At 62.6% G+C, this 22,568-nt stretch overlaps 6 protein-coding genes across 6 annotated transcripts in view; 5 read left to right on the top strand and 1 right to left on the bottom strand.

The window, feature by feature from the left end:
• The window catches only part of MNEG_0864 (hypothetical protein), a gene marked incomplete at both ends in the record, with an annotated part of 8,924 nt that extends 7,978 nt beyond the window's left edge, over positions 1-946 (bottom strand). Inside the window, 3 exons of the mRNA XM_014050659.1 lie at positions 58-204; positions 583-679; positions 933-946. Coding sequence (XP_013906113.1) covers positions 58-204; positions 583-679; positions 933-946 — 258 coding nt within the window. The remainder of the gene's footprint in view (positions 1-57; positions 205-582; positions 680-932) is intronic.
• Positions 947-2,234: 1,288 nt separating this feature from the next.
• On the top strand, positions 2,235-5,697 carry MNEG_0863 (Metal tolerance protein C4; the record flags this gene model as incomplete). The annotated part of the gene is made up of 9 exons (XM_014050658.1): positions 2,235-2,315; positions 2,531-2,696; positions 2,936-3,015; positions 3,234-3,311; positions 3,500-3,636; positions 4,089-4,221; positions 4,443-4,577; positions 4,937-5,167; positions 5,428-5,697. 9 exons carry the CDS (start codon positions 2,235-2,237, stop codon positions 5,695-5,697), a joined length of 1,311 nt encoding a protein of 436 aa, XP_013906112.1.
• A 2,321-nt stretch (positions 5,698-8,018) lies between these two features.
• On the top strand, positions 8,019-11,802 carry MNEG_0862 (hypothetical protein; the record flags this gene model as incomplete). Its single annotated transcript, XM_014050657.1, has 9 exons — positions 8,019-8,134; positions 8,425-8,650; positions 8,935-9,019; positions 9,271-9,375; positions 9,767-9,816; positions 10,188-10,285; positions 10,530-10,620; positions 11,014-11,160; positions 11,614-11,802. The coding sequence occupies 9 exons, from the start codon at positions 8,019-8,021 to the stop codon at positions 11,800-11,802; spliced, it is 1,107 nt and encodes a 368-aa protein (XP_013906111.1).
• A 2,883-nt stretch (positions 11,803-14,685) lies between these two features.
• MNEG_0861 (hypothetical protein) lies at positions 14,686-19,407 on the top strand (the record flags this gene model as incomplete). Its single annotated transcript, XM_014050656.1, has 10 exons — positions 14,686-14,830; positions 15,178-15,443; positions 15,692-15,804; positions 15,974-16,082; positions 16,327-16,453; positions 16,802-16,857; positions 17,086-17,166; positions 17,552-17,623; positions 17,883-18,737; positions 19,072-19,407. 10 exons carry the CDS (start codon positions 14,686-14,688, stop codon positions 19,405-19,407), a joined length of 2,160 nt encoding a protein of 719 aa, XP_013906110.1.
• A 1,659-nt stretch (positions 19,408-21,066) lies between these two features.
• On the top strand, positions 21,067-21,393 carry MNEG_0860 (hypothetical protein; the record flags this gene model as incomplete). Its single annotated transcript, XM_014050655.1, has 1 exon — positions 21,067-21,393. One exon carries the CDS (start codon positions 21,067-21,069, stop codon positions 21,391-21,393), a length of 327 nt encoding a protein of 108 aa, XP_013906109.1.
• Positions 21,394-22,386: 993 nt separating this feature from the next.
• MNEG_0859 (hypothetical protein) overlaps positions 22,387-22,568 on the top strand; it is a gene marked incomplete at both ends in the record, with an annotated part of 6,359 nt that continues 6,177 nt past the window's right edge. The window contains one exon of the mRNA XM_014050654.1: positions 22,387-22,437. Coding sequence (XP_013906108.1) covers positions 22,387-22,437 — 51 coding nt within the window. The remainder of the gene's footprint in view (positions 22,438-22,568) is intronic.

Genomic DNA, 22,568 nt, shown 5'->3' with positions numbered 1-22,568 from the left:
GAGGTGGGCGCCGCACGACTCGGCCCGCCACCGCCGGCCGCGGCCATGGCAGCTTACGAGATGCTTGACGAGGGGCGGCACCGCACGCAGCGTGGCGAGCTGCAGCAGCGCACTGGGGCCCGCCTGTGCCGCGTTGTGCACGTCCCACAGCGCGCCCTCGGCGCGGTCCAGCACCTGGCCCAGGGGGTGGCGCCTGCGCAGGAGCTGCGGTGTGTGTGTGTGTGTGTGTGTGGTGTGTGTGTATGTGTGGTGTGTGTATGTGTGTGAGGGTGCGTGCATGCGTGCGCGCGTGCGTGTGCTCGTGCGTGCGTGCGTGCGTTCGTGCGAGCGTACATGTGTGTATGCGTGTGTTGGGAAGGCTGGGAGGCATTCACCAGGCATCGCGCCACAGGCAGCCGGACCCTGCTTGCTGCGCCCAGTGCCGCCGCCTCTGGCCATCGACTAAAGTAGGTGGTTGACAATGGATGCAGGCCTTCCAGAGCACGCCCTTCGTCGCTCGGCCTGCACAATCGTCACTGGTGGCACGGCCAATGGCGGCACACTCTGCCGATGGACCCTCAAACCCTAGCCCAGCCCACTCACAGCGATCGCGCGTGCGACGGCCGCCTCAAGCCGCAAGGCACACTGGATTTCCGCGGCCTCGCAGGCGCCATGGCCGCCCGCCGTGGTGGAGGGTGCCCTGGGAGCAGCGGGAGGGACGGGCGGACGGGCGTGCGGCGCGGCGTGGGCGGAGCGGCAGACAGCATCGCGCTCAAACGGAAGCGGACTAAAGTTCTGCTGCACCTTGCTGTGCAGGCAGTGGCGCATGCAAGACGCTGACGCGCGACAGCTGCTCTTGCTTGTGCTGCATGCCGCCACTCGCTGGCGCCGGCGATGCCTGCAAGGCTCAAGCGCCATACCGAGTTCTTCAAATCTGTAAAAGAAAGTCCCACCTGCCACCGGCCATCTAACTCTCCTGCTTTCCCAGATCCCTCAGGGCGGCAAAAGTTCGGTTCAAAGCTGGCCGACACAGCAGACAAGGGCGGGGCGCGCTTGCTATGCAGATTCGTGCCAAACATACAATTTACTCACAAGATCTTCCGTATCACCGTTGTTCAAGTTCAGGCAGGTGTCACTCCTCTACGTCACTCATCAGCATACAATCTTGCGGTGCATATATCACTGCGCCACCGATGCTTTGGGGTGTTTCCATACCAGCATATCATTTCTTTCTGGTCACTCATGAGGGCGAGGTGATCTCACCTGTTGCTGCTGCCTGACGTTGCATGGCGTGCGCCGCGATCCGACAATGCGGCGAAGCGCCTGCCGTCTTCTAATAGACCCAGTGCTCCTGCAGCAGCGTTTGCAGTCGTTCCAAGGGCTTTGTTCGCAAAGTAGCAACAGCTGCAGAGGAGGAGACCGCCTGCTGTGGCAGGCATATTGTGTTAGAGGTGCCACAGGGGGTTTTAGCAGCAGCATGGCGTCCAGCTCCATGCCGCTGGGGCGTATGCGTGTCCCAGCTCGCGTCCCTGCTGGAATTGGTGCCGCCCTGCCGCTCCACGCCCTGCCGCCGCGCCCCTTGGCTGCGGCGCCGCTGCTCGCGTTCCGAGGTCACCTCGCGCCGCACCGCGACAGCGCCGCCGCAGCCGCGAACCGCCTCCCGCCGACCGCCGCGGCCGCGTACGCCGCGGCGGCCGCCCCTGGTAGCGGCGGCGACGGCCAACACCAGGCGCCGCCGGGCGGGGCGCATGCCTCGTCGTCGCGACCGGCCCCGGCGGGCCTGCACTCTCTGTCTGATGACGAGGAGGAGGATTTGAAGGCGGAGCTGCATGCGGTGGACACAGCTATCAGGGCCAACATGCTGATATTTGTGGCCAAGCTGGTGGTTTATTTCCTGTCCGCCAGCAGGTGGCGGGGCCGCGATACTCACGGGGACGAGGGGGAGAATCACGGCGGAGCGCCCCTGAGGCTGAGGGTGTGCTGCAGGGCGCGCAGCCGGTCACCTGCAGGGCCCGGCATGCAGAGGTTGTGATTGCGAGGCAGGTGCAGGATCGTTGGAGGATGACTCGGTGCACGTTGTGCATGAGCGCGCGCATGGTTGTGCACCCTTCGCATACACACACACACACACACACGCACACATACACACACAACACAACATGCACGCGCACAAACAGCACACAATCACACACAATGGCGCTCACACACGCACATGCACACACGCACATGCACACGCGGCGCACAAACGCAGCGCCATGCTGGCGGAGGCCGTCCACAGCCTGGTGGATGTGGCCAATCAGGTCCTGCTGCGAGTGGGCATCCGCAAAGCCGAAAAGGTGGGCGCCCACGCACACACCACTCCTGCCACGGGCGCCTCAACGGCAGCGTCTAGCACGGCCGCCGCCGCGGCGCCTCTCATGATAGCACGCCCGGCCGCTGGCTGCTGCGCATCACGGCGTTCACCTATGCTTTCATTGCCACCGCCCGAGAAAAGAAGCGTTGTGCTGGTCGCCTCGTCACGCCTCTGAGCAAACCGTCTGTGCTGCCGCAGGGTCCCACCAAGGCGCACCCCTTTGGCTACTCGCGGGACCAGTTTGTTTGGCCGCTGATATCAGCCGTGGGCATCTTCTGCTGCGGCGCGGGCGTGTCCTTCATACACGGCGTGCAGGGGCTGTTCACGCCCCACGAAGTGGGCAACCTCTTCTGGTCGTTTGTGGGTGAGCAAGCAATCAGCTCAAGGCTGATGCGGGCGGGCACGCGGGAACTTCAGCAACTCAACTCAGGCCTTCAGCACTCTTTCTGTAGTCACACATTGACACCTGCAAATATGGGTACACTCGGCAGCTGCTGCATTTTCTCTCATCCTGTCTGTTGCAACACCCTGCGCTGTCCGTGTATCCATTTCCGGTACGGCTCTACAGCTCGCTGCCCGCGCTCTGCGGCCGCTCGTGCGCAGTCCTGGGCGTGTCATTTGCGCTCGAGAGCCACTCGCTCGCAGTAGCGGTGGCTACGCTCAAGAAGCGGGCGACACGGCAGGTAAGACCTAGGGGCGCGGAGCTGGCGGCGGACTTTGCTTGCCCAGGAAGCAGCGATCAACGCCAGCACCCCATTCGGGCAGCCCCTTGACTGCCACCAAGGGATGCCTTCCTGTGAGGCTGCGTTCAAGCTTTGTCGGCACGTGTGCGTCATGCACAAGGCAACAAAACCATATGTGTAAACGATGACGATCAATTGCAAACCCCGACTTTTAATAGGGCATGACCCTCTGGACGTACGTCAAGACCGGCTCCGACCCAGCGGCCACGGCAGTCATGATGGAGGACGGCGCTGCGGTGAGTCCTCATGACAACCTTTGGCTGCGGGTCGTCACAGACGGTTGCGCCACCTCCTGCCGGCCTCAGGCCGCTGCCACGCATGGCATGCCGGCTCCTCGGCCGTCGTTGCCGAACGCCCTATTGTCTGGGTTGCGGAACGCTTCTGCATCACGTGTGGGTCTGCGCCCCCACTGCGTGCCCCGCAGGTGGCCGGCCTGGCGATTGCGGCGGGCTGCCTGGGGCTGGTCCAGGTGACAGGCAACGCGGTGTGGGACTCTGTCGGGTCCATCGCGGTGTCTGCGGTGCTGGCCATCGTGGCGGTCGCGCTCATCCAGCGTAACAGGTGTGCAGGGGCTAGTGCGTGTGCGTGTGCACATCATTATCGGCACCAGTAGCAGCAGCAGCTCTGGGTGCAGGCGTGTGTGTTCGCGGGGAGGTGTGTGTGTTTTTGTATGTGAGTATGTATGTGAGTATGTGTGTGAGTGTGTGTGTGTGTGCGCGCGCGTGTGTGTGTTCATGTGCGCGTGCACAGGCAAGGCTTGGGGCATTTGTACTAGGTGTGTGGGTAGGCGCGTGTGTGTGCACATTGGTGGATTGAGGAGCGAACACCTGTTGCCGTGGGTTCCTCAAGCAATATGACCCCCAGCCACAGCCCCGTCCCAGCCCCGCTAGCGATTGAAAGCGTAATGCAGGCAGCCCGCGCCTGGCCTCACACGCCAGTGCTCGCGCCCTCCCTTCGTCCACATCTTGAACAATCGCGATCAACCTGCACCTGCTACTTGACACAACTTGCAGGAAGTGGCTGATTGGCAAGTCGATGCCAACGGAGGGCGAGGCGCTCATAACAGAGTACCTGCGGCGGCAGCCGGTGCTGCGCAGCGTCACAAACGTTAAAACGGAGGAGCTGGGGATTCGCAACTACAGGCAAGTCATGACGCGGGGCAGAGGGAACAGGATACCTAGGGATCTGGCATAATGGGTGCATGCGCCTCCAGGCGGCACGGCAAGCGGCAGCACGCCAGGCCTCGGCGGGACAGGGGTTGCAGGAGGCATTCTCTGGCGCAGCGCCGGGGGCGCCACGGCCCGAAACTCAGCGGCCCGAAACTCAGCGGTGTCGCGCGCGCGCGCCCGCCGCGGCGCAGGTACCAGGCGGAGATTGCCTTCAACGGCGCTGAGCTGGCGCGGCGCTGCCTGGACCGGGTGGGGCGGCAGCGGCTGTACCAAGCGCTAGCAGCGGCCGCCCAGCGGCGGGACGCCGACGTCATGGACGCGCTGCTCATGCAGGTGATTACCCACCACCATTACTCGACGCAGCGTCACCCTGCCGTTTTCTTGGGCCACGTGTCTTCAGGAAATGCGCTTCTCCAGGCGACACGGCCGGTGTTCTTGCTTGTCTTTGATTGCAGTCGGATATACGGCAGTGAGCCAAGGGTGCTGGGATCCCTTATCCCCTTCCCACCCACGTGCGCGTCGCAAACTGATGTGACACACACACACACACACACACACACACACACACACACACACGCTCGCGTGCGCAAGCATGCACACATGCACGCACACAGACACACACAAACATATACACTCACACACACGCACACACACGACTCGAACACATACACATACACACACACGCTCCGCAGTTTGCAACCGTCACCGTCAGCGCGGTGGGCGCGGAGGTGGACCGAATGGAGCAGGACATAATGCAGATCGTCCCGGGGGTACGCTACGTGGATCTGGAGACTGACCGCGGCAAGCCCCTGCGGCCGCCGAGCCCCGCGACGCTCGCGCGCCAGCAGGCGTCGCTCGCGGACTGGCGGGCGCGGCAGCGGCTGGACTACTCCGGCGCGGACAGCGACCACCTCGCAGACCTGGTGGGGGGCTTGGGGGCGGGTTTGAACCTTAGGGTTGAGGGTCCAGGGCTCAGACGGGACCCCCGCAGCATCACATCAGCAGACGGGCGGGCGCCTTGGCGAAGCGTTTTGCTTGCCTTCGCGGCAACTGTGGGGCCGCGGATTGAGGGTGCGGCGGCTGAGGGGCCGGTTGGTTGCATGGAACCCACAGCGAAAAGGACGGGACAAGGATGCCCTGGGTGTCGGCGCTCACGTGCGTGATCCACCCACCCCCGTTGCAGGTCAACTTCCCGCTCGGAAGTTTGACCAGCCTTGAATCCGTCGATGACGCGGAGGACTGGACCTTTAAGACGGAGAGACTCACAGGGCGGGAGCAGCAGCAGGAAGCGGACAACCACGCGCCGGCGGGCGCCGAGGGGCCCGGGCAAACGCCGGCCGACGCGACCGCGACGGCGGCGGCCGGCGAGGGCCAGCACGGGCACGAGCGGGGGAACAGGGGCGAGCCCGTGGGCAACAGCAGCAGCAGTGGTGGCGGTACCGCGACCAAATGACCCAGCATTGCCCTGCATGACCATGTTTGATTATTCATAGAGTACATTTGACGACACAAACACCAGGCAGCTGTTGCGCTCCTTTCACCACCACCGCAGGGCCCTAGCTGTACCAGACAGATGCTGCACTTTCAATGTTCTATGCTTTTGATGCAAATCTTCTTTTTGGAGTATAGTTGCAGCCACGCATTGGGCCTTGTGCAGTCCCATCGCCCCCTGCCTGGTGCACTGCCCCGTCAACCCGCTCGCTCGGTCACCCCAGAACCTGAGCAGGGCGTCTGCGCTGCGGCCCCTCTCATACATCCGCACGCCCCTGCCCCGCTCGCATGATCCTGTAATGTGGTCGGGCCACTGCCATCTTCTGCAGCGCGGCTCTCTGTATATCCCACGCCATAAATGTGGTGCTGCTGCATGTGGGACTGGACTGCAGCGATGTCAACATTCCGGTGACCCTCACTTGATGGTCTGCAGGAAGGCTGCCGTGGCAGCCCCTAGCACTGCACTGCTGTGTGTATATAGAGAGCAGGGAGTAGGATCAGGTTTTCTCTCTGAAAGGGCCCGAGGAGCAGGGAGTGGGATTGGGTGTTTTTCTCTGAATGGGCTTGCTGCAAGGATTTGCCAAGAAAGCCCAAGGGCACCTAGACGAGGCCGCTCTGGGGGCCGGCGTCAAAATCAGTGTGAGCGCAGTTGTCCCATACTTGTCACGCGTGGTGGATCTGGGAGTGGACCTGGTTGCATCCGGTTGCACTCGGCGGCGGCTCCCGACAATGCATGAGCCGGCGTGACGAGAAGAAATGCTGCGTGCCCGCGTGGCCGCCGCTGTTGTGTCCCTGCTGTGCGCAGGATTATATCATGGCACAAGTGCTGCGGCCTGGGGAGCGGGGTGTCCGCGGCTTGCCACGAGCACGGTGTGTCACGACGGTTGGCGAGCGCGCTCCCCTTGACTGCTCATGCCATATGGGGTCTTTGCGCTGTGCGCACGAGCAGGACTGTGCTGAAATTGCACTGAGAAGTGACGCATTGCGCTCTCCCTGCCCTCTGCCTTGTGGGCAGTTGATGCCAGGCCTAGGCCGATGGTGGTGTCGTCAGGCAGGAGGGCGCACCTCGCTGGTTTGGCATGCGTTCGTCGCACCAATAGCCGGTCAGTCAGGTCAATTGTTTATACTCATGTACAACCTGTGAAGGGGGGCACCAACGCGGAACATGCATGCGCCTCCACATAGGTTGCAGACCTCAAACCAGCGCTGTCGCCTGTGCATGCGCAACAATGCCGGTACGTAGTGGACCGTCCTGATAAGGCCGTAAGATCGTTTGAAAGCAATTCGTCTCTAGTCTGGGTCGATTGTCCGAGCGTGCGGCCCAAAACGGCAGCTGCAGACCGGGAGCTGGGAGCCGCCAGCTACCCCGACACATGCGGACCCCTTCCAACCTTGCAATATGTGTATGGTGAGATCGGAACATCCAAACGATGGTCGGCGACCGTTGCTTTTGCGTTCCGGAGTTTTGTGTGTTTGATTTCTTGACCAGCTGATTGTGCAGCAGCATCTACCATATTTAATAGGGTTCGAGCAACTAGAAAAGCCATGAACAATGGATCTCAGCAAGCCTCATGAACAACTACCGTCTCTGGAGGCGGGCTGGACCGGGATCGACAATGCGTTGGCCTCACGGCGTGAGAGGGCGAGACGATTCGAGGTTGAGCGTAACACGTGAGAAAATGGATTTCATGCGAAACATGAGGGAATGTCTGAGCTTTACTGCATGCTGACAGTGCAGTGCGTGGTCATGGGCGACGCGCCCAAAACTGCGCTGCGCAGCACCAGGTTGCGATGGACCCTCGCAAGGGCAAAGACATTCCAATTGATGGTGTGTCTGCTGAACTTGGTTGGCCTTGGGGCACAGCAGTGGCATTCTGGCCGATATCAGCATGCATAAAGCGTGCACAGGCTGCCGATTGGACTTCCACAGTGGCAAAGCCCGCCGACCCTGCGGCCGCCGCCACCCTCTCCCAAGGCTGCTCTCCGGCAGCGCCGGCCTCAACATGACAGCGCTGATGCACCTGCGGCGCCAGGTGCACAGCTGCGCCGCGGCTATGCAGAGCAGGGTGCAGCTGCGCCTGGTTGGCCGAATCCAGCATTCATGCAGCTCCGTTCCTGAAAGCCTGCAGGCTGCCCGCAGGATGCTTGTCTGTGCTGCAAGGCTGACGTCTCTCATGCAGCCGGCACGGCACAACTGCAATTGCCAATGTCGGCGTGGCTAGGCATTGGCCATGCAAGCCCCTCTGCCAAAATGATTTCTTGACATGCAAGAACCATGACACCATGTGGCCGCAGATGCGGTACCGCTGGGAGGCCAGCGGCTGGGAGGCCGCCCTGGCGTACACGGACGCGGTGCTGTCCCTGACCAGCGTTGCGATGTACATCGCAACCACGTACAGGTGACGCCGGCAGCGGCGGTGACATGAGCAGCCGTGACACCAGCGGTGGTAGATGCTGCCCGGGTGGCCAGGGGGCCGCTTTCTAGCAAATGAGCAGGATTGTCTCAGCCTGGGTGAAGCAAAGTGTGAAATGCTGCAGATTGAGCAGAATTTGGTTGGGCCAGCACTGCTGCTTTCCCCCCTACGGAAGCAGAATGTAGCATGCAAAGCCTGGGCGGACGACATGATGGCGCACATATTCATACAGGCGCGCGTGCGCACCCACACTCCCGCGCACCGCTGCCCCACAGCGTCCCTGGCGACGTTGGTTGGGCCCTGTCCACGGTCGACCTCGTTTTCTCCTGCTACTTTGCGCTCTACTTCCTGCTGCGCTTCTACATGGCCGAGACCCGGGTCCGCTTCCTCTTCAGCTGGATGACGCTGGTAGATATTGTCACAATCTTGCCTGCCATGATCGCCTACCATTCAAGCAGCCTGGTGGCGCTGTCGTTCCTGCGCATCCTGCGTGTGCTGAGGGTGCTGCGGCTGTTCAACATGACAAAGGCGAGCTGCGTGATGTGGTTGGTTGCGAGGCCTGTTGTTCGGCGCAGCTGCTTGCAGGCTGGGCTTTTGAGGTTTGATCGGTCTGCCTGGGTAACGGGTTTCAAGGGTCGACTCGCACATGTCCTGGCGCCTTGCTTGCGCCAGCTAGGTTGTACGGCTACAGCATCCTATCTTGTAATCCCCACACGAGCAGCAACTTGAGCGCTGCCACATGTGCACCGCCACGCAAATGCGCGCCCATGCTGTGGCACGTGCAGGCGACAAAGCGCCTGGAGAGCGCGGTGTCGCGGGCGTCTTTCAACCTCGGGCTCACGATGCTCTCGATGATGGTCGTGGCGGCAGGTGAGACCAATCTTTCGGGATCTTGCGGATCACTTGGTACCCGTCTGCCCGGTATTGGCGCGCCTGCCGGGATGAAATTTGAAGGCAGTTGCGCGTACCGCAGCACAAGTGGACCCGCGCACTGCATGTGCCTCACGCTGATGGCAATGCAAACTATTTACCCACACCCTCAAGCACCAGTGATTCCCCCCCCCCACCCACCACCACTCTGGCACCCTGCCTGCGTGCCACGTGACGCCGGGCCCCTCCAGCTCTGTTTTTGGAGGGTGAGCGAATGGGCCCAAACAGGCACATCACCGAGGTCAAGGCTCTAAACTTCCATGAGGCGCTCTATTGGGCCACCATCACACTCACCAGTGCGTGGGTGCCGGGCCCGTCGTGCCTGTCGGCCACACCGAGCCGTCTGGCTCCTTGCTTGTAATCGCCTCTGCCTGCAACCGGACGGAGGTTGCTGCTGGGGTCGGCTGGCGTGCATCAAGCTGTTGATTTGCGGGGCGTTGGGGTTGAGGGTTTACGCGAGGCCTGCGAACCGTGATGTCTTGCGCTCTGTGTTTATCGCCAAGGCTGTGGAGGCGCATTCCCAAGAGGTGGATGGGCACGCATCTGCCTTGCAAGGGGCCGCCAGCAACTGGCCCGTTCCAGTACTGTCGCCCCCGTTCGCTTGGCCCCAAGCCCGCGCCGCAGCACGCCCGCCACACGCCGTGTGAGGCCTGCTCACTCCGACTCAACTCTTGCCCCCTTGCGCAGCCGTGGGTTACGGCGACATCAGTCCGACATGGTGGGCTACGCAGACCATGGTGCGCACGACTTGGTTGCCGGCGGATAAATTTGGCCCTGTGTCACAGCTCCATGCTGAGCAGTCGACCCACGCCTTATGTGCTTCCACCGAGCACGGGAGCCCGGCGCCACCAGGCCGTTCGAATGCATTGCTGCCCAGCTTTGCATTCGGCGCCGATGAGCTGGAGGTCTGCGGGCGAGCTGGTCCTCCGTCTTTCATCGCCCCTGTCGGCCTGTGAAGCCTCAGCTTCCTCCCCCACCCTGTCATAATTGTTTTCCAGTCCCCAACGGCTCATCACGCACACCTGTCGCCAGGGCCCAAAGCTGCCAAGGTTGACTGGCTGCGTCTTGCCCACCCAACCCCGCAAACGACGCACTCCCCTCTCTCAAGGTGTTAATTGTACTGCTCATCTCCTTCACTGCGTTGCCCTACATGACTGGGCGGCTCGTCGACGCCATCAACGCAGCCACAAAGTACCAGCGCGGCAGGTGGGCCCGGCGCACGCCAAGGGCAGGTGCACCTCCCTGTACCTCACAGATCGGATCAGGCCCGAGCACCCATCCGGATGCCCAAGCGCCAAATTGGATGCTCTAGCACCCCAAGTGAAGCGCCTTTTGCAGCCACATGGGTAGGGTCGGCCAGTTGGCCCCCTCTTCGAGGTGATGCGGCAGCGGACCAAAAACGACGCTCGTGCGGCCTCCGGCCCTCCACCCCTGCCGCTCCACCCCTCAGCTACTCGCGCGGCAGCGGCAGCAACGTCCCCGGGCACCTCGTGTTTTTGGGGCACCTGGATGCCGACACCATTGTGCGGCTCATGGACGAGGTGGGTTTGGGGCGATTTCCCGGATGTCAGTGACAAGATCCTGGCTGATGATGCCACCTTATGAGGTGTTTCTGGTTGGGTTGGGGCTGGTGTCGCGTGGCCATGCATACACATAGAATGATGTGTTGATGCCATGTTGCCCTCTGGATGCCCATTCTGAATGACGGCCGATTTTGAGTGTTTGCTGTCTGCCGACACACGCACACACATGCACGCACACGCACACACACACACACGCACACACACACACACACACACACACACACACACACACACACACACACACACACACAAAACACAAAACACAAAAAATACACAACACACGCAAACACACACACACACACACACTCACGCTCTCCCCCGTATACCCCTCTTTCCTTGTCAAGCTACCAGGTATACCACAAAGATAAAGGCTTCAACGACCGCCGCGCAATATTCCTGTCGCCGCACCCTCCCAGCTTTTCAACACGACGGGTGCTGATGACGCACCAGCACGCGGCCAAGATGATGTACCTCCAGGGGACGCCCTTCCGGCCCCTGGTGCGAACCCTTGCAGCCCCACAGCCATTGCAGCCCGCGCGCTGGCGCGCCCCGCGCCTGCGGTCGCGTGAACCTTGGGTGATCCGTAGGCCGGCAGATTTATGTTTCTGGGCACACACCTCGCGTGTTGGCTGGTTTAGCCCCTTGCGCTGTTGACAGCAAGGAGTTGCGCAACAGCAATAGCATTAAATTGAGCATTGAATGCCATCTGACGGGTCACGTGTCGCTCGGCACAGGGCTTTGGCTCTGCTCCTTTCCTGACCTAGCCGCCGGGAGGCACTGGGAGAGCGCCTGGGCACAACCTCCCCTGCAATTTCAAGCCCATTACCAAGGGGGTGCTGATGCATCAAACACGAGGCTTGGTCATCATCCAGATTTACCAGCACCATGCCGAACCCTCCCTGCCGTGCACAACTGTCATGCCCTGCCTTCAAAAACCCTACACACTGTCAGGACCTGGAGCGCACACAGGTGGAGTATGCCGAAGCGGTGTTCATAGTCTGCGACAAGTACGCGCGGGACGCCGCCTACGAGGACAGGCGCCACACGCTGGCCCTGCTGGCGGTCGGGCAGTACCTCGCGGTGGGCCTGGGGAGGGGGGCAGGGGGTGGCAAGACGGCAAGCTGGGCTATCAAGTTGTGAAATCTGGCAGGCGGAGTGTGCAAGACAGACCTCTGCTGCCGAGGGCACTGGCAAGTGCCATGTCTTGATGCTTCAAACGAGGCAAGAAAGGGGGTTGAGGAAGCAAAGTATCAATGCTGCAGCAACACTCTATCGTGCTGTGGCCCATGCACGCACACGCACACACGCACGCACAAGAGCGTTCCCTTCCCTGCAACCCCCCAAAGCGAGGGAGCTGTTCGCCCCGCGTACGCACGACCCATCCCAACAGGAGCGTGCTGTGGAGCTGCACCACAGGAGAACCCAGCGCCTGTGGTGCTGCAACCTCTGGAGGGTGCGCACGTGGGCCCTCGTGCAATTGCGCCTGCACGCCCCTGCCCGCGGCAGAGGCGCTGCGTCCTCAACATTCCTGCGGGGCGTGTGTTAGCAGCCCTGACCTGCCTTGCTTGACTATGTGGTGGTACAGCCACGACCCAGCTTACTTGGCTGGATTATTCCCGCCCATCCCTTGTTCCTGACCCGTTCCTGACCCGTTCAATCCTCGTTCAATGATTTAACACCCCAGGCATGCTCTCATCCCCCAAACGCACGGCTGGACACATGCACAGGCACGGCCGCCAAGCACGCTGCCCCACATTGTGGTGCAGCTGCTGCTGCCTGAGAGCCGCCAGGCACTGCAAGCGGAGATGCAAGCGCTAGGGGGCATGCCCGTCAGCAAGTGAGCGGCCCGTGCAATGCTTGGCCCTAGGAGCCATCATCCGTACTGATTCAGGCTGTCGCGAGGCCCCCTCCCCAGCATGCTTCCTCTTGCTCATACCCAGACACTAAAACACAAGCCGTTGGGTAACTGCCTTGCAGCTTCCAATCTTACCAGAACAATGCGTGCGAGACACATGCCAGCCCCAAGCTGCAGCCCGTATCCGTGGTGGCCCATCTCACGAGCATGCCCTGACACCGTGTTCGAACGCATTGAGAACCCACATACCCAACCCGCACACCTTGAAACCCCCAGGCTGGCCGGTGCAAAGGGCTTCCTTGCCTCCCAGCTTGATGACCCAGCAGCGTGGCACCATCAGCTGTCGCGGCGCGCCGACAGGTGGCGGGACGCGGGGCCCCCGCGGCAGGGCCCAGAGCAAGACGAGTGTCTGGAGCGTGACTCGGAGCCGCCGGCGACAGGTGGCTCGCCCCAGCACCACAAGCAGCGGCGGCAGCAGCAGCAGAACAAGCAGCAGCAGGAGCAGCATCAGCAGCATCAGCAGGAGCAGTATCAGCAGCAGCAACAGCAGCAGCCTCCGCAGCAGCACCACCATCACCAGCAGGAGGAAGGCCACGGCTGTCTGCGCAGCATTCCGGCTTCATCGCGCCGCATCCCCTCTGCAAAAGCCCCCAGCACCTGCGGCTGTGGTGGCAGCAGGGACGCGTCGCGCCGGCGCGACACGGGGCCGCTCGCCGGCCTGCCAGGCATCGGCACAGCGCAGTCGTTTGTTCATGCCATGGCTGCTTGCTTCCACAGGCACCGGCGGCCGGCGGCGGCAACAGCAGCCAGGGGCATGAGGGACGAATCAGTGGAGGACAGCCTAGGGATTGTGACGGGCGCGGCGTTCTGGCGGCGGCTGAGCCAGGGCATTGAGGTCGTATGTGTGGGGGAGCTGCGGGGCGCCCTGATGGCGCACAGCGCCCTGGGGTGCCCGGGGGTGTCTACGCTGCTCGGCAACCTCTGCCACACAGTCAGCCACGAGCAAAGCTCATTGCCTGAGGTGGGCCTATATTGATTCAGTAGCAGCTGTTTAAAAAAGTCATGGTGGTCACTTAGCAGCTGTCACTATGCACTCGCCTGCATGCCCGCGCTGTGCGATTGCCCCACCGCTCCCAACAATATCAACCGCTTCCGCTTGCATATGGGCAGCGAAAGGACGCGCCTGAATGGCTGATTGAGTACGTCGCTGGAGGTGGGTTGCGGCGTGCGCGAAGGCAGGAGGAGGGTACCACCCTCGTGTTCGTGATACTCAAGGTCACCAACTGCACTTGCATCCGCCCTCCTCATGTGTGCATGATGTTCATGCAATCATGCACCTGTGAACAGGCATGCATCTGCACTCTCGCGTGAGCAATAGCACCCAAACAATTGTGCACCACCTTTCCCCCTATTTGCCAGCCTCCCAAGAGTTTTACGAGATCCCGATCTTCCCCAAGTGCCTCCTCGGCTGCACATTCCGGGAAGCTGCCGCATTCGCGTACGACCAGGGCGGGCTGCTGGTGGCGACAGACGCGGCGGCGGCCAGGGGTGGGGCAAATCTCCACGTGATGCTGCTCGATCAGGTGGTTGGGTGTGCACTGTACGCGGGTGGTATCATGGCAGGGACAGTACGGTTTGTAGGGTCAAAGGTTGTTGGTTCAGATGAGGTGACTTGTGCAATGTCAGCGCGTGGTTACATGTATCTGCTTGGATGTTTGCCTGAGCGTGTGTGCGTGTGTGCGTGTGTGCGTGTGCACACACACACTGCTGCTGGCCTAGGTTTTGCCCCATGAACTCCCCAGGGGGTCAGGAGCGCACACCCACCTCCTGCATTCCCATATCCACATTCCCACGCACCACCTCGATCCAACCCTCAGATCATATCGAAGGACATGGTGGGCTTTCTGATTGCGGCCGACGTCCACCAAGCCCTGGCAGTCACAGAGGCAGACCAGGAGACGTTTGATAAGTGGAGGGCGCATTATCAGTGGCGCGACGAGCTGCGCTGCGGCTCCCTGGGCAAAGGCAACACGTCGGCAGTGGCGGCGCAGTCTCCGCGGGTGGCCTTCAGTGGGGATTCTGCGGCACATCCGGCAGGCATGGCGGGTGCCGGGGCGTTCAACGGCTCTTTGCACGATGTGGAAGCGGGGTTGTGGCAGCCCGCAACCATGCAGCATCGGCAGCACCAGCAGCACCAGCAGCATCAGCAGCACCAGCACCAGCAGCAGGGGCAGCAGCAGCAGCAGCAGCAGCAGCAGCAGCAGCAGCAGCAGCAGCAGCAGCAGCAGCAGCAGCAGCAGCAGCAACAAACAGGTGAGATCCTGGCGGACATATTGACGCCCACTGCCATGGCTGCACCGCATCAGCCCACTAGACCTAGCACGCTGCCGCCGCTGCATCAGCCGCCGACCCCAAACGTTTTCTCCGGCGCTTGTGTTTCGAGCAATAAGGCTGCCCCTTGCGGCCTTCGGAACCGGCCACAGTCCGCTTGGTGTCCTTGCGCTATTGCAGTCTGCAGCCGTCAGCGGGGGCAGCCGCGAGGCCATGCAGCATGCCTCAGCAGCGCCTCTAGTCCTACTTTGTTGCGTCAGTGCTTTGATTACCAATGGAGCTCCACACTTCAAACCCTCCCACCCCTCACCGACCACCCTGCCACGCAGACGCAAGCCAGGGCAGCGGCCTTGCGCAGGTGCCCCCGTCGGCGGATGGCGGCGGAGGCGGCGGCGGCGGTGCCGGTGCCAGCGAGGGGCGGCCCGCGGGGGCGAGCCGTGCGGCGCTGGAGACGCCGGTGGTAACCGGGCCACGCGCATCGGCGAGCTACACGCTGCCTGCGCAGCTGTTGCAGTCTGCCAGCCGGCAAGGGCGGGATATGGCGGAGGCGTTCGTGGAGCAGAGATACCACTGCCGAGGGCCGGATGAGGCGTTGGTGGGTCGAAGCGTCTCCCGTGGTTGGGCGTTGATGTGCTGCAATATGGCAGGTGGCTTGGAATCGCAGGGCTGGGGCTGTACGTGGCTGTGAATTGCACCCTGCACATGCATGGTCCTGCAAGGCATCTGGCGAGCGAATCAGTTGCGCCCTTCAGGCAGCGCCTCAGACTCGGCATGCCCAAGTGCTCCCCTGCGCATTGTCGATCGTCCCCTCACCCACCACCAAACACTGAACGGCTGACTCAGGGCGCGAGCGGCATTGTAATTGAGGGCCAGGTGCCCTTCATCGGCCACATCATCATATTTGGGCCAGTCCTGTCAATCGAGGGCCTCTTCTCTCTGCTGGCGCCGCTGAGGAGGTGTGTGCCCTGTTGTTGGGGCCTCCACCCTGCACTGGTGTGCTCAAGAGATACACACTAGAACACACCACCTTGGGCATGCCTGCATGTGCACACGCACGCACACGCTTGCGCTTCTACGCATGCATGCTCCATGCATCCAACACTCCCTACCATCCGACGACTGCAGCAAGCGCCTGGCGCGGTGGCGGCCGATCGTGATTCTGGACACCACCCTGCCTGAGCCTGGCACCGGTTGGGAGGACATCGCACGGCTCAAGGGCATCTGGTTCTGCCAGGTAAGGGGTTGCGATGGTTTTCCACACGGGTTAATTAGGATGCGAGTGTTTGCAGTGGCCTAGCTGGGCCAAGGGCTGGTGGAACCCTCAATGGGAGTTACCAACTAACGTCGCATTGCATGTGGCATCGCCACACAGAGCACCACGCACCAATTGGCTCTGATCTTCGATCGAGTTTTACAGCCAGACCCAGACGAACTCATGCAATGCTGAGCCCCCATCAACGCGTGCGGGCTCGCCACAGGGCGACTCCCACAGCTTCAGCGACCTGCTGCGTGTGAATGCGGAGCGCGCGGCGCGCGGCATCCTGCTGCCTAAATTCGACATGGAGCTGGATGAGGACGCAGCGCTGGAGGCCGCGGCCATGTCTGGTGAGTGGGCTTGGCAGAGCGCTTTGCTGGCCCGTTAGCGGGCTGGTTTGTTGGGTGTGCCATTGTGCCTCTTTGGCACCACACAGGTCAAGATGTCTTGACCAGCTCCAATATGACCTGAGTTGGAACCGGTTTGACCCCTGCCACTCCAGCGCCGGTGCACCATATGTAGTGTGGCTGATGCTGCCTGGAACAAGGCCAAGCCCGGCATGCTGCTGTGTGTGGATTTGAATGCCTCAACCTAATGGGGGCGCTGCTTGCCCTGGCCATCTTGTCTGGTGACGCAGCTGATGATTGCGTTGCTGGAGAAGCTTGACGCCCCCCTGCCCAACTGCTTTGTATTTACAGACGGCGAGACAATTGAGACGTGGCAGCACCTCAAGACCATCAACCCACACATAGAGGTGTGCTGTTGTGCTGTAAATGTGCATGCTCACCTGCATGGCCTCGCATGTCTGTGGATTTGTGTCATTGTGGCACCTAGCACAATTCATATCCCCATGAATTCAACCACACCTGGTCACCACCGTTGGCCCATAGCAATGTTCAACCAGACAAGCAACGCGGCAACAGCACCAACTTCCGCCCAACCTCCTCCTCTACCCCCCACAACCTTCCTTGGGCCCCGCCAGCTTTTGACAGAGATGATCCTGCCTGCTGACATGGCCTATCTCTACCCAGTGACGCCCATTCCAGGCGTGCAGCTTCAGCCCGTGAGTCAGCGCCCGCCCCTGATTGCTGCCATAAGAAAGGTGCTTCGCTTGCAATTGAGGTTTGCGCAAAGCGTGTCTGCCCCTCTCAAACTGCATGGCGATGCATACTATGCAGGGCCGAGTAGGCCCTGCAGCCAGGGTGGCATCCACACAGCCTGGGAAGATAGAGGCACACAGCATGTGCACGCGTGCACACACACACACACACACACACACACACACACACACACACACACACACACACACACACACATGCGCGCGTGTGCGCGCACGCACGTGCACGCATTCACGCACGCACACACACACACCCCCCTACTACACACACGCACGCACATGCCCGCTGCACACACACACACACGCGCACATACCCCGTGCACAAACACAGTTGGGGGTATCTCCAGCCTACATGGCCGGCTCTGCCTTTGTTGCCTACACGCTGGACAGCCTTGCAATACAGGTATGTGCTTGCAAGCACAAATTGCAATCTTGATTCAGCATCTGTCTGTCTCAGCGCCTGACTGTGATCATAATGTATCACAATCAGCTGTGGGGGGCGAGGGGGCTGGTGCTGTGACAGCCCCACAGTCGCCAGTGAGGCTGCCTAGCAAGCAATTTCAGTTGTCAGAGTCAAACACTTGAACACCTGTTGATTGCAACCAGCCACGCGTCCCCTACCTGCACCTCATGGATTGCAACGTTTCAAACCCACGTCCCAGGCCCACACCAACCATGGTGCCCACAAGATCATCCTCAAACTCATGCACCAGTGGCACAGCGGCGACCCCCGCCTGCTCTCCCGCAGCACGAGCCAAGCCGCCGTATGGCACAAAAACAGCCTGTTCACAAGAGTCGGCGGCGGGCAGGACGCAGCGCCGCGGCTGCCGCATGGAGGCAGCGACACGGACGACGCCACCCCATCTCCGCCCTCTGGCGCGGGCGGGTCGCCGGCCGCGCTGCGGGGCGGCTGCAGAGGACGAGATGAGCCTGCGCCGCCGCTGCCGCCCCTGGCGCAGCAGGACCAGCAGCAGCAGCAGCGGCAGCAGCAGCTGCAGCAGCAGCAGCAGCAGCAGCAGCAGCAGCAGCAGCAGCAGCATCAACAGCAGCAGCATCAACAGCAGCAGCAGCAGCAGCAGCAGCAGCAGCAGCAGCAGCATCAACAGCAGCAGCAGCAGCAGCAGCAACAGCAGCAGCAGCAGCATCAACAGCAGCAGCTGCAGCAGCAGCCTCAGCAGCCGCCGCAGCAGCAGCAGCAGCAGCAGCAGCAGCAGCAGCAGCCGCAGCAGCCACAGCAGCAGCAGCAGCAGCAGCAGCGGCGTCAGGCGGCGTTGGGGCAGTGGCCCGAGGATTCTGCGAGCGCGCGTCAAGGGCGGCTGAAGCAGGGTGGGCGTGAGGTGCTTCACGCGCCGACCGTGGTGCTGGTCCAGATCGGCGCGCCTTGGACGGATGGGCTGAGCTATGGAGCGTACTGGCACGACCTGCTGCACCACCAGAGCATGCTGGCGCTGGGGCTGTACCGGCCCGTGCGGCAGCAGGGCGTGCGGTTTGACTGCGTGATGACTCATCCGTCCCCGGTGAGTGTGAGGAACCCACCTGCGCGCGAGTGCCTGAGCGCAGGTGAGCGGCTGTGGAGTCATTTGCGGCTTGGCTTGCGGAGCGGGCGATCATGCATGGTGATGTCACGCTTTCCATCGCATCATTTGGGGGGTTGGTGATGACGGAAGCTTCCGTAGTTTGCCTGTCTAGACGGCAAAGCTCTGGGTGCCTTGGCTGCTGATGCTGACGGCACCCAGGTAGGCAGGGAGTGTGCTTTGGATGCTGCTCCTCACGAGGCAACTGACCCACGCGTCAACTCCGCATCACTTCCGACTCACCTGCCAGCTCTGTTTTGCAACCCCCGCACGCCAGGACATGCCCCTGCGTCCCGGCGACCGCGCCTTTGTCATTGCAAACCTCGACTTCGACGCGGCCGGCACCGACAACGGCGGCACCGTGTGGCCGCCAGAGTCCCTGGGCTTCGACCATGACCTGTCGGCTGAGGAGTTTGCGGAATTCCAAGCGGCTGCGGCGGCGCTGCTGCGGCGCCACGGCGGGCCCGTCCGCGGCGCGCGCCGCGGCGCTGCCGCTCGCGAGAGCACTGGTCAAGGGTCGGGTGGCACTGATCGTTTCCAGCAAGCGGCCGCGCTACCCCGCCACCGCAGTGTGAAGCTGCGGATCGCGCGGGCCAGGCCAAAGTCACGCTGACGGAGCTGGAGGTTTGCTAATTGAACAAGGATGGCTGCTGCGTCGCGCGTGGACGGCGCCTTCTGCGTGCATGGGACAGACTTATCGTCTCGGGGGCACCGCTGACGCAGGTGGGTTGCAGTTCCTAGCGTAGTATTTTTTGTGCGATCCTTGGCTGCATTCGTTTGCGGGCGGCTACCAGCGCTGGTATGCCTTGACGGTCGCCGCGTTTGCCACGGGCACGTGGCTCGTCGCGCGCAGGCGGGGACCCTTCCAGCCTGCTGCGGCAGCCGCCGGGCCAGTGGTCGTGCCCTGAGCTGCTGAGTATGGCACTCGCATGCCTGCAGTGGCCGGTGCCGGAGGTTGCCGCCCTGTGGCCATTGCCAGGCGGCGAGCTTGAGGTCGCGGCGCAGGGGTGCGTGGAGCTGCAACATGCTGCTGCAGAGCTCCGCCTCGGCGCCTGCGCGATGCGCGGGCCGGAGTATGCGCGCCCCGTCCAGGCCGCGGTGGCGCTCGTCCCCTCGGGCGGCGACGCTGCGGTTGCGGACGCCCTCCGGCGCCTCAGGGGCGCATCTGGTGCGGCTGGTTGCATCCCTACTGGTGGAAGTTGCCGGCGCAGCGCCCACTTGCCGTCTCGCGCGCCCGGCCCCGTTCCCCGCTCAAGCGCAATCATAGCGCAAATCCGACTGCCAATCCCCCCTCTCTGCCCTTTCGTGCCCCTGCAGGCACCCTAGCAGGCCATGCGGCCCGTTTGCGCATGTTCGCCCGCTGCGGCGGTGTACGAGGGGCCTGCTGGGCCCCAGTGGCAACGGCGGCAAACAGCACATGCTCCACGACCCCGCCCACCAGATGCTGGCCGCCCTCATCATCACGGCGCTGCAGGACCTGGACGCCCCCCGCCTGCAGCTGTCCGCGCCACTGCCGCCGCGCGACGCGCTGGCCGTGTGCAACGAGCTGCGGGCCGCGCTGCTGCGCGTCGGCGGCTGCGGCGAGTCAGCATGCTGGCGCTGCTGGCGCTGGGGATTGAGGAGGCGGCCGCGACTGCATCTACTGGTGTAGCTCAAACCGAACCAGCGCCGCGGTTGCCGCTGCAAGCGTGCGGCTGCGGGGGATGCTGGAGGCACCGCATGGGCCGGCGGCAGCGTTAGAAGCTTCCAGGGCGCTGCTTGCCACGTCAGCCGCGCGCGGCGAGTCGGAGTCTGAGGAGAGGTACGAAGCACTCACGTTTGACGGAGATCGCAGCCGAGGGCACAGGCGCGGGAGCGGCGCAGCCAGAGGGTCCCGCGGGCGCTCGGCAGGGGGCGCCGGAGGAGGGCAGCTGGCGCCGTGGGGCGAGCAAAGGCAAGGGCGGCGGCAGCAGCAGCAGATAGATAGATAAGGCAGCAGCAGCGGCAGCAGCAGCAGCAGCAGCAGGAAGAGCAGCAGGGAAATCCGGCTTTGCGGCAGCAGCAGCCCCATGATTTGCCTCATCCAACTGGACACCGCCGAGTCTTGGCGGAAGCCCAGGCAGCATCAGCAAGCTCAGCAGCACAGAAACCAGCACCAGCTGTTGGAGCAGCGGCAGGCGGCGTAAAAGGAGGAGGCGCAGGAGGCGCGGGCGCGGCAGCAGGCGCACGTTCTGCAGCACACTCAGAAGCAGCAGCAGGCGCAGGCGCAGGAGCAGGTGTAGGAGGAGTGTCCATGCCAACCCAGGCACCATTTGCAGCAGCGGCTGATCTGGCAGCGGAGCCAGCGTCTCCAAGCCTGGACTGGCAGCGCCGGCAGCGGCGCGGCCGCGCGGCCTGCGGTAGGACCAAGGCGGAGGGCGCGGCACTGCGGCAGTGCGCGGGGTGTGGCAGCTTGACGGGCGTGCGACACTGCAGCCAGCGGTGCTGCCGAGACCACTGGTGCGAGATGAGCCGCCGCGCAGAGTGCGAGGCGGCGCAGGCGGCAAAGCGGCTGATGGCGCCCCATGGGGGCGCTGGCGGCAGCAGCGGCGGAAACAATGACAGTGGCGTTTGTAATTAATAAATTGTGCCACGCCTGCTGACATCCATAGTGTTGGCGAGTGGCATCACAGTTGCAGCGCGGCAGCGGCGCAAGAAGCGTTTGATCGCATGTGGGGACGCTCGTTGTTGTATAGGATCGGAGTGAAGTGACAGCCAGCCGAGGTGCTAGCGTGGTATCAGCAGGGTAGTGCACGACATGGCGCATTCTGCCTAGCGTTTACAGCCGCTGTCCTGCTGGGCGACATTCACTATTGGCTGCAAAAAAACAGAGACACTGCGACGCTTGCCAGTTGACCGCCGGTCATGGGCTGGGGCTCCTAGCCAGCTGGAAGGAGTGAGCCCCTTCAACCATCACCATCTTCACGCGATCAGCTTTGCTCGATGTGTGGCAGACACTTCCACATTTGAGTTGTGTGCTGCACCCGCTTGACCCACATTACTAACTTGCTGTCGTGCAGGGGCAGCAGCTCATGGGCAGCCCTGCTTGCTCAGCAATTGGCTACCTAAATAATATTAGCATGCTCTCTTCAGGCGAATGAGTGTCGAGAAAGGCTCCCTTCAAGCCCGGACCGTGTCTGCGTACTTTCAGCTGATTTACAGATCTATCCAGTTACACATACTCAGCTCATAATGCAACGGCTTGATAACCGAGGATAGCGCGCGGCAGGTGCACTCCTGGGTCGACTGAGGGCACCGCAGTGGCTCCTGTGCGCAGGGGAGGCGGCAGCGAATGCGCTCCGCTGTGCTGCCTACGGCCATCCTTGTTGATGCGCACACAAGCGCCATCACAAGCACCGCATGCTGTGGGGCCTCAACCCCCCGTTACAGCCTGAAATTCAGCCATATTGGCAGCACGACGGCCGGCGGCAGGCACGGGTGACGCCGGCGCGGGTGACGCCTGCCCTACTTGCAGCGCCGCTTCCTCCCGCCACGGCAACCGTCTTGCCCATTCGATCCTTCCCGCTTTGCCATTGCGGGCACAGTAGGGGCGGGCGGCGACGACGAGAGGCCGATGGCGCGGGAGGTTGCGCTGCTGAAGGCAGCAGTGAATCGAGCGATTGGGGTGAGGGGCAGCGGCGCGGCTCATCGAGGGTTTTCTGTCTGGGATGCGACGCGCTCATGTACAATCGTATCCAGAGCTTGGAAGCACCACCATGTGCTAGCTGGAACTGCGGGCTGCGCATGGCGCACCTC

Source organism: Monoraphidium neglectum (assembly GCF_000611645.1).
Source record: "Monoraphidium neglectum strain SAG 48.87 unplaced genomic scaffold scaffold00077, whole genome shotgun sequence".
NCBI classification, from domain to species: Eukaryota; Viridiplantae; Chlorophyta; class Chlorophyceae; order Sphaeropleales; family Selenastraceae; genus Monoraphidium; species Monoraphidium neglectum.
Note: the sequence above shows the minus strand (reverse complement) of the source record. Positions and strands in the feature narration are given on the sequence as shown.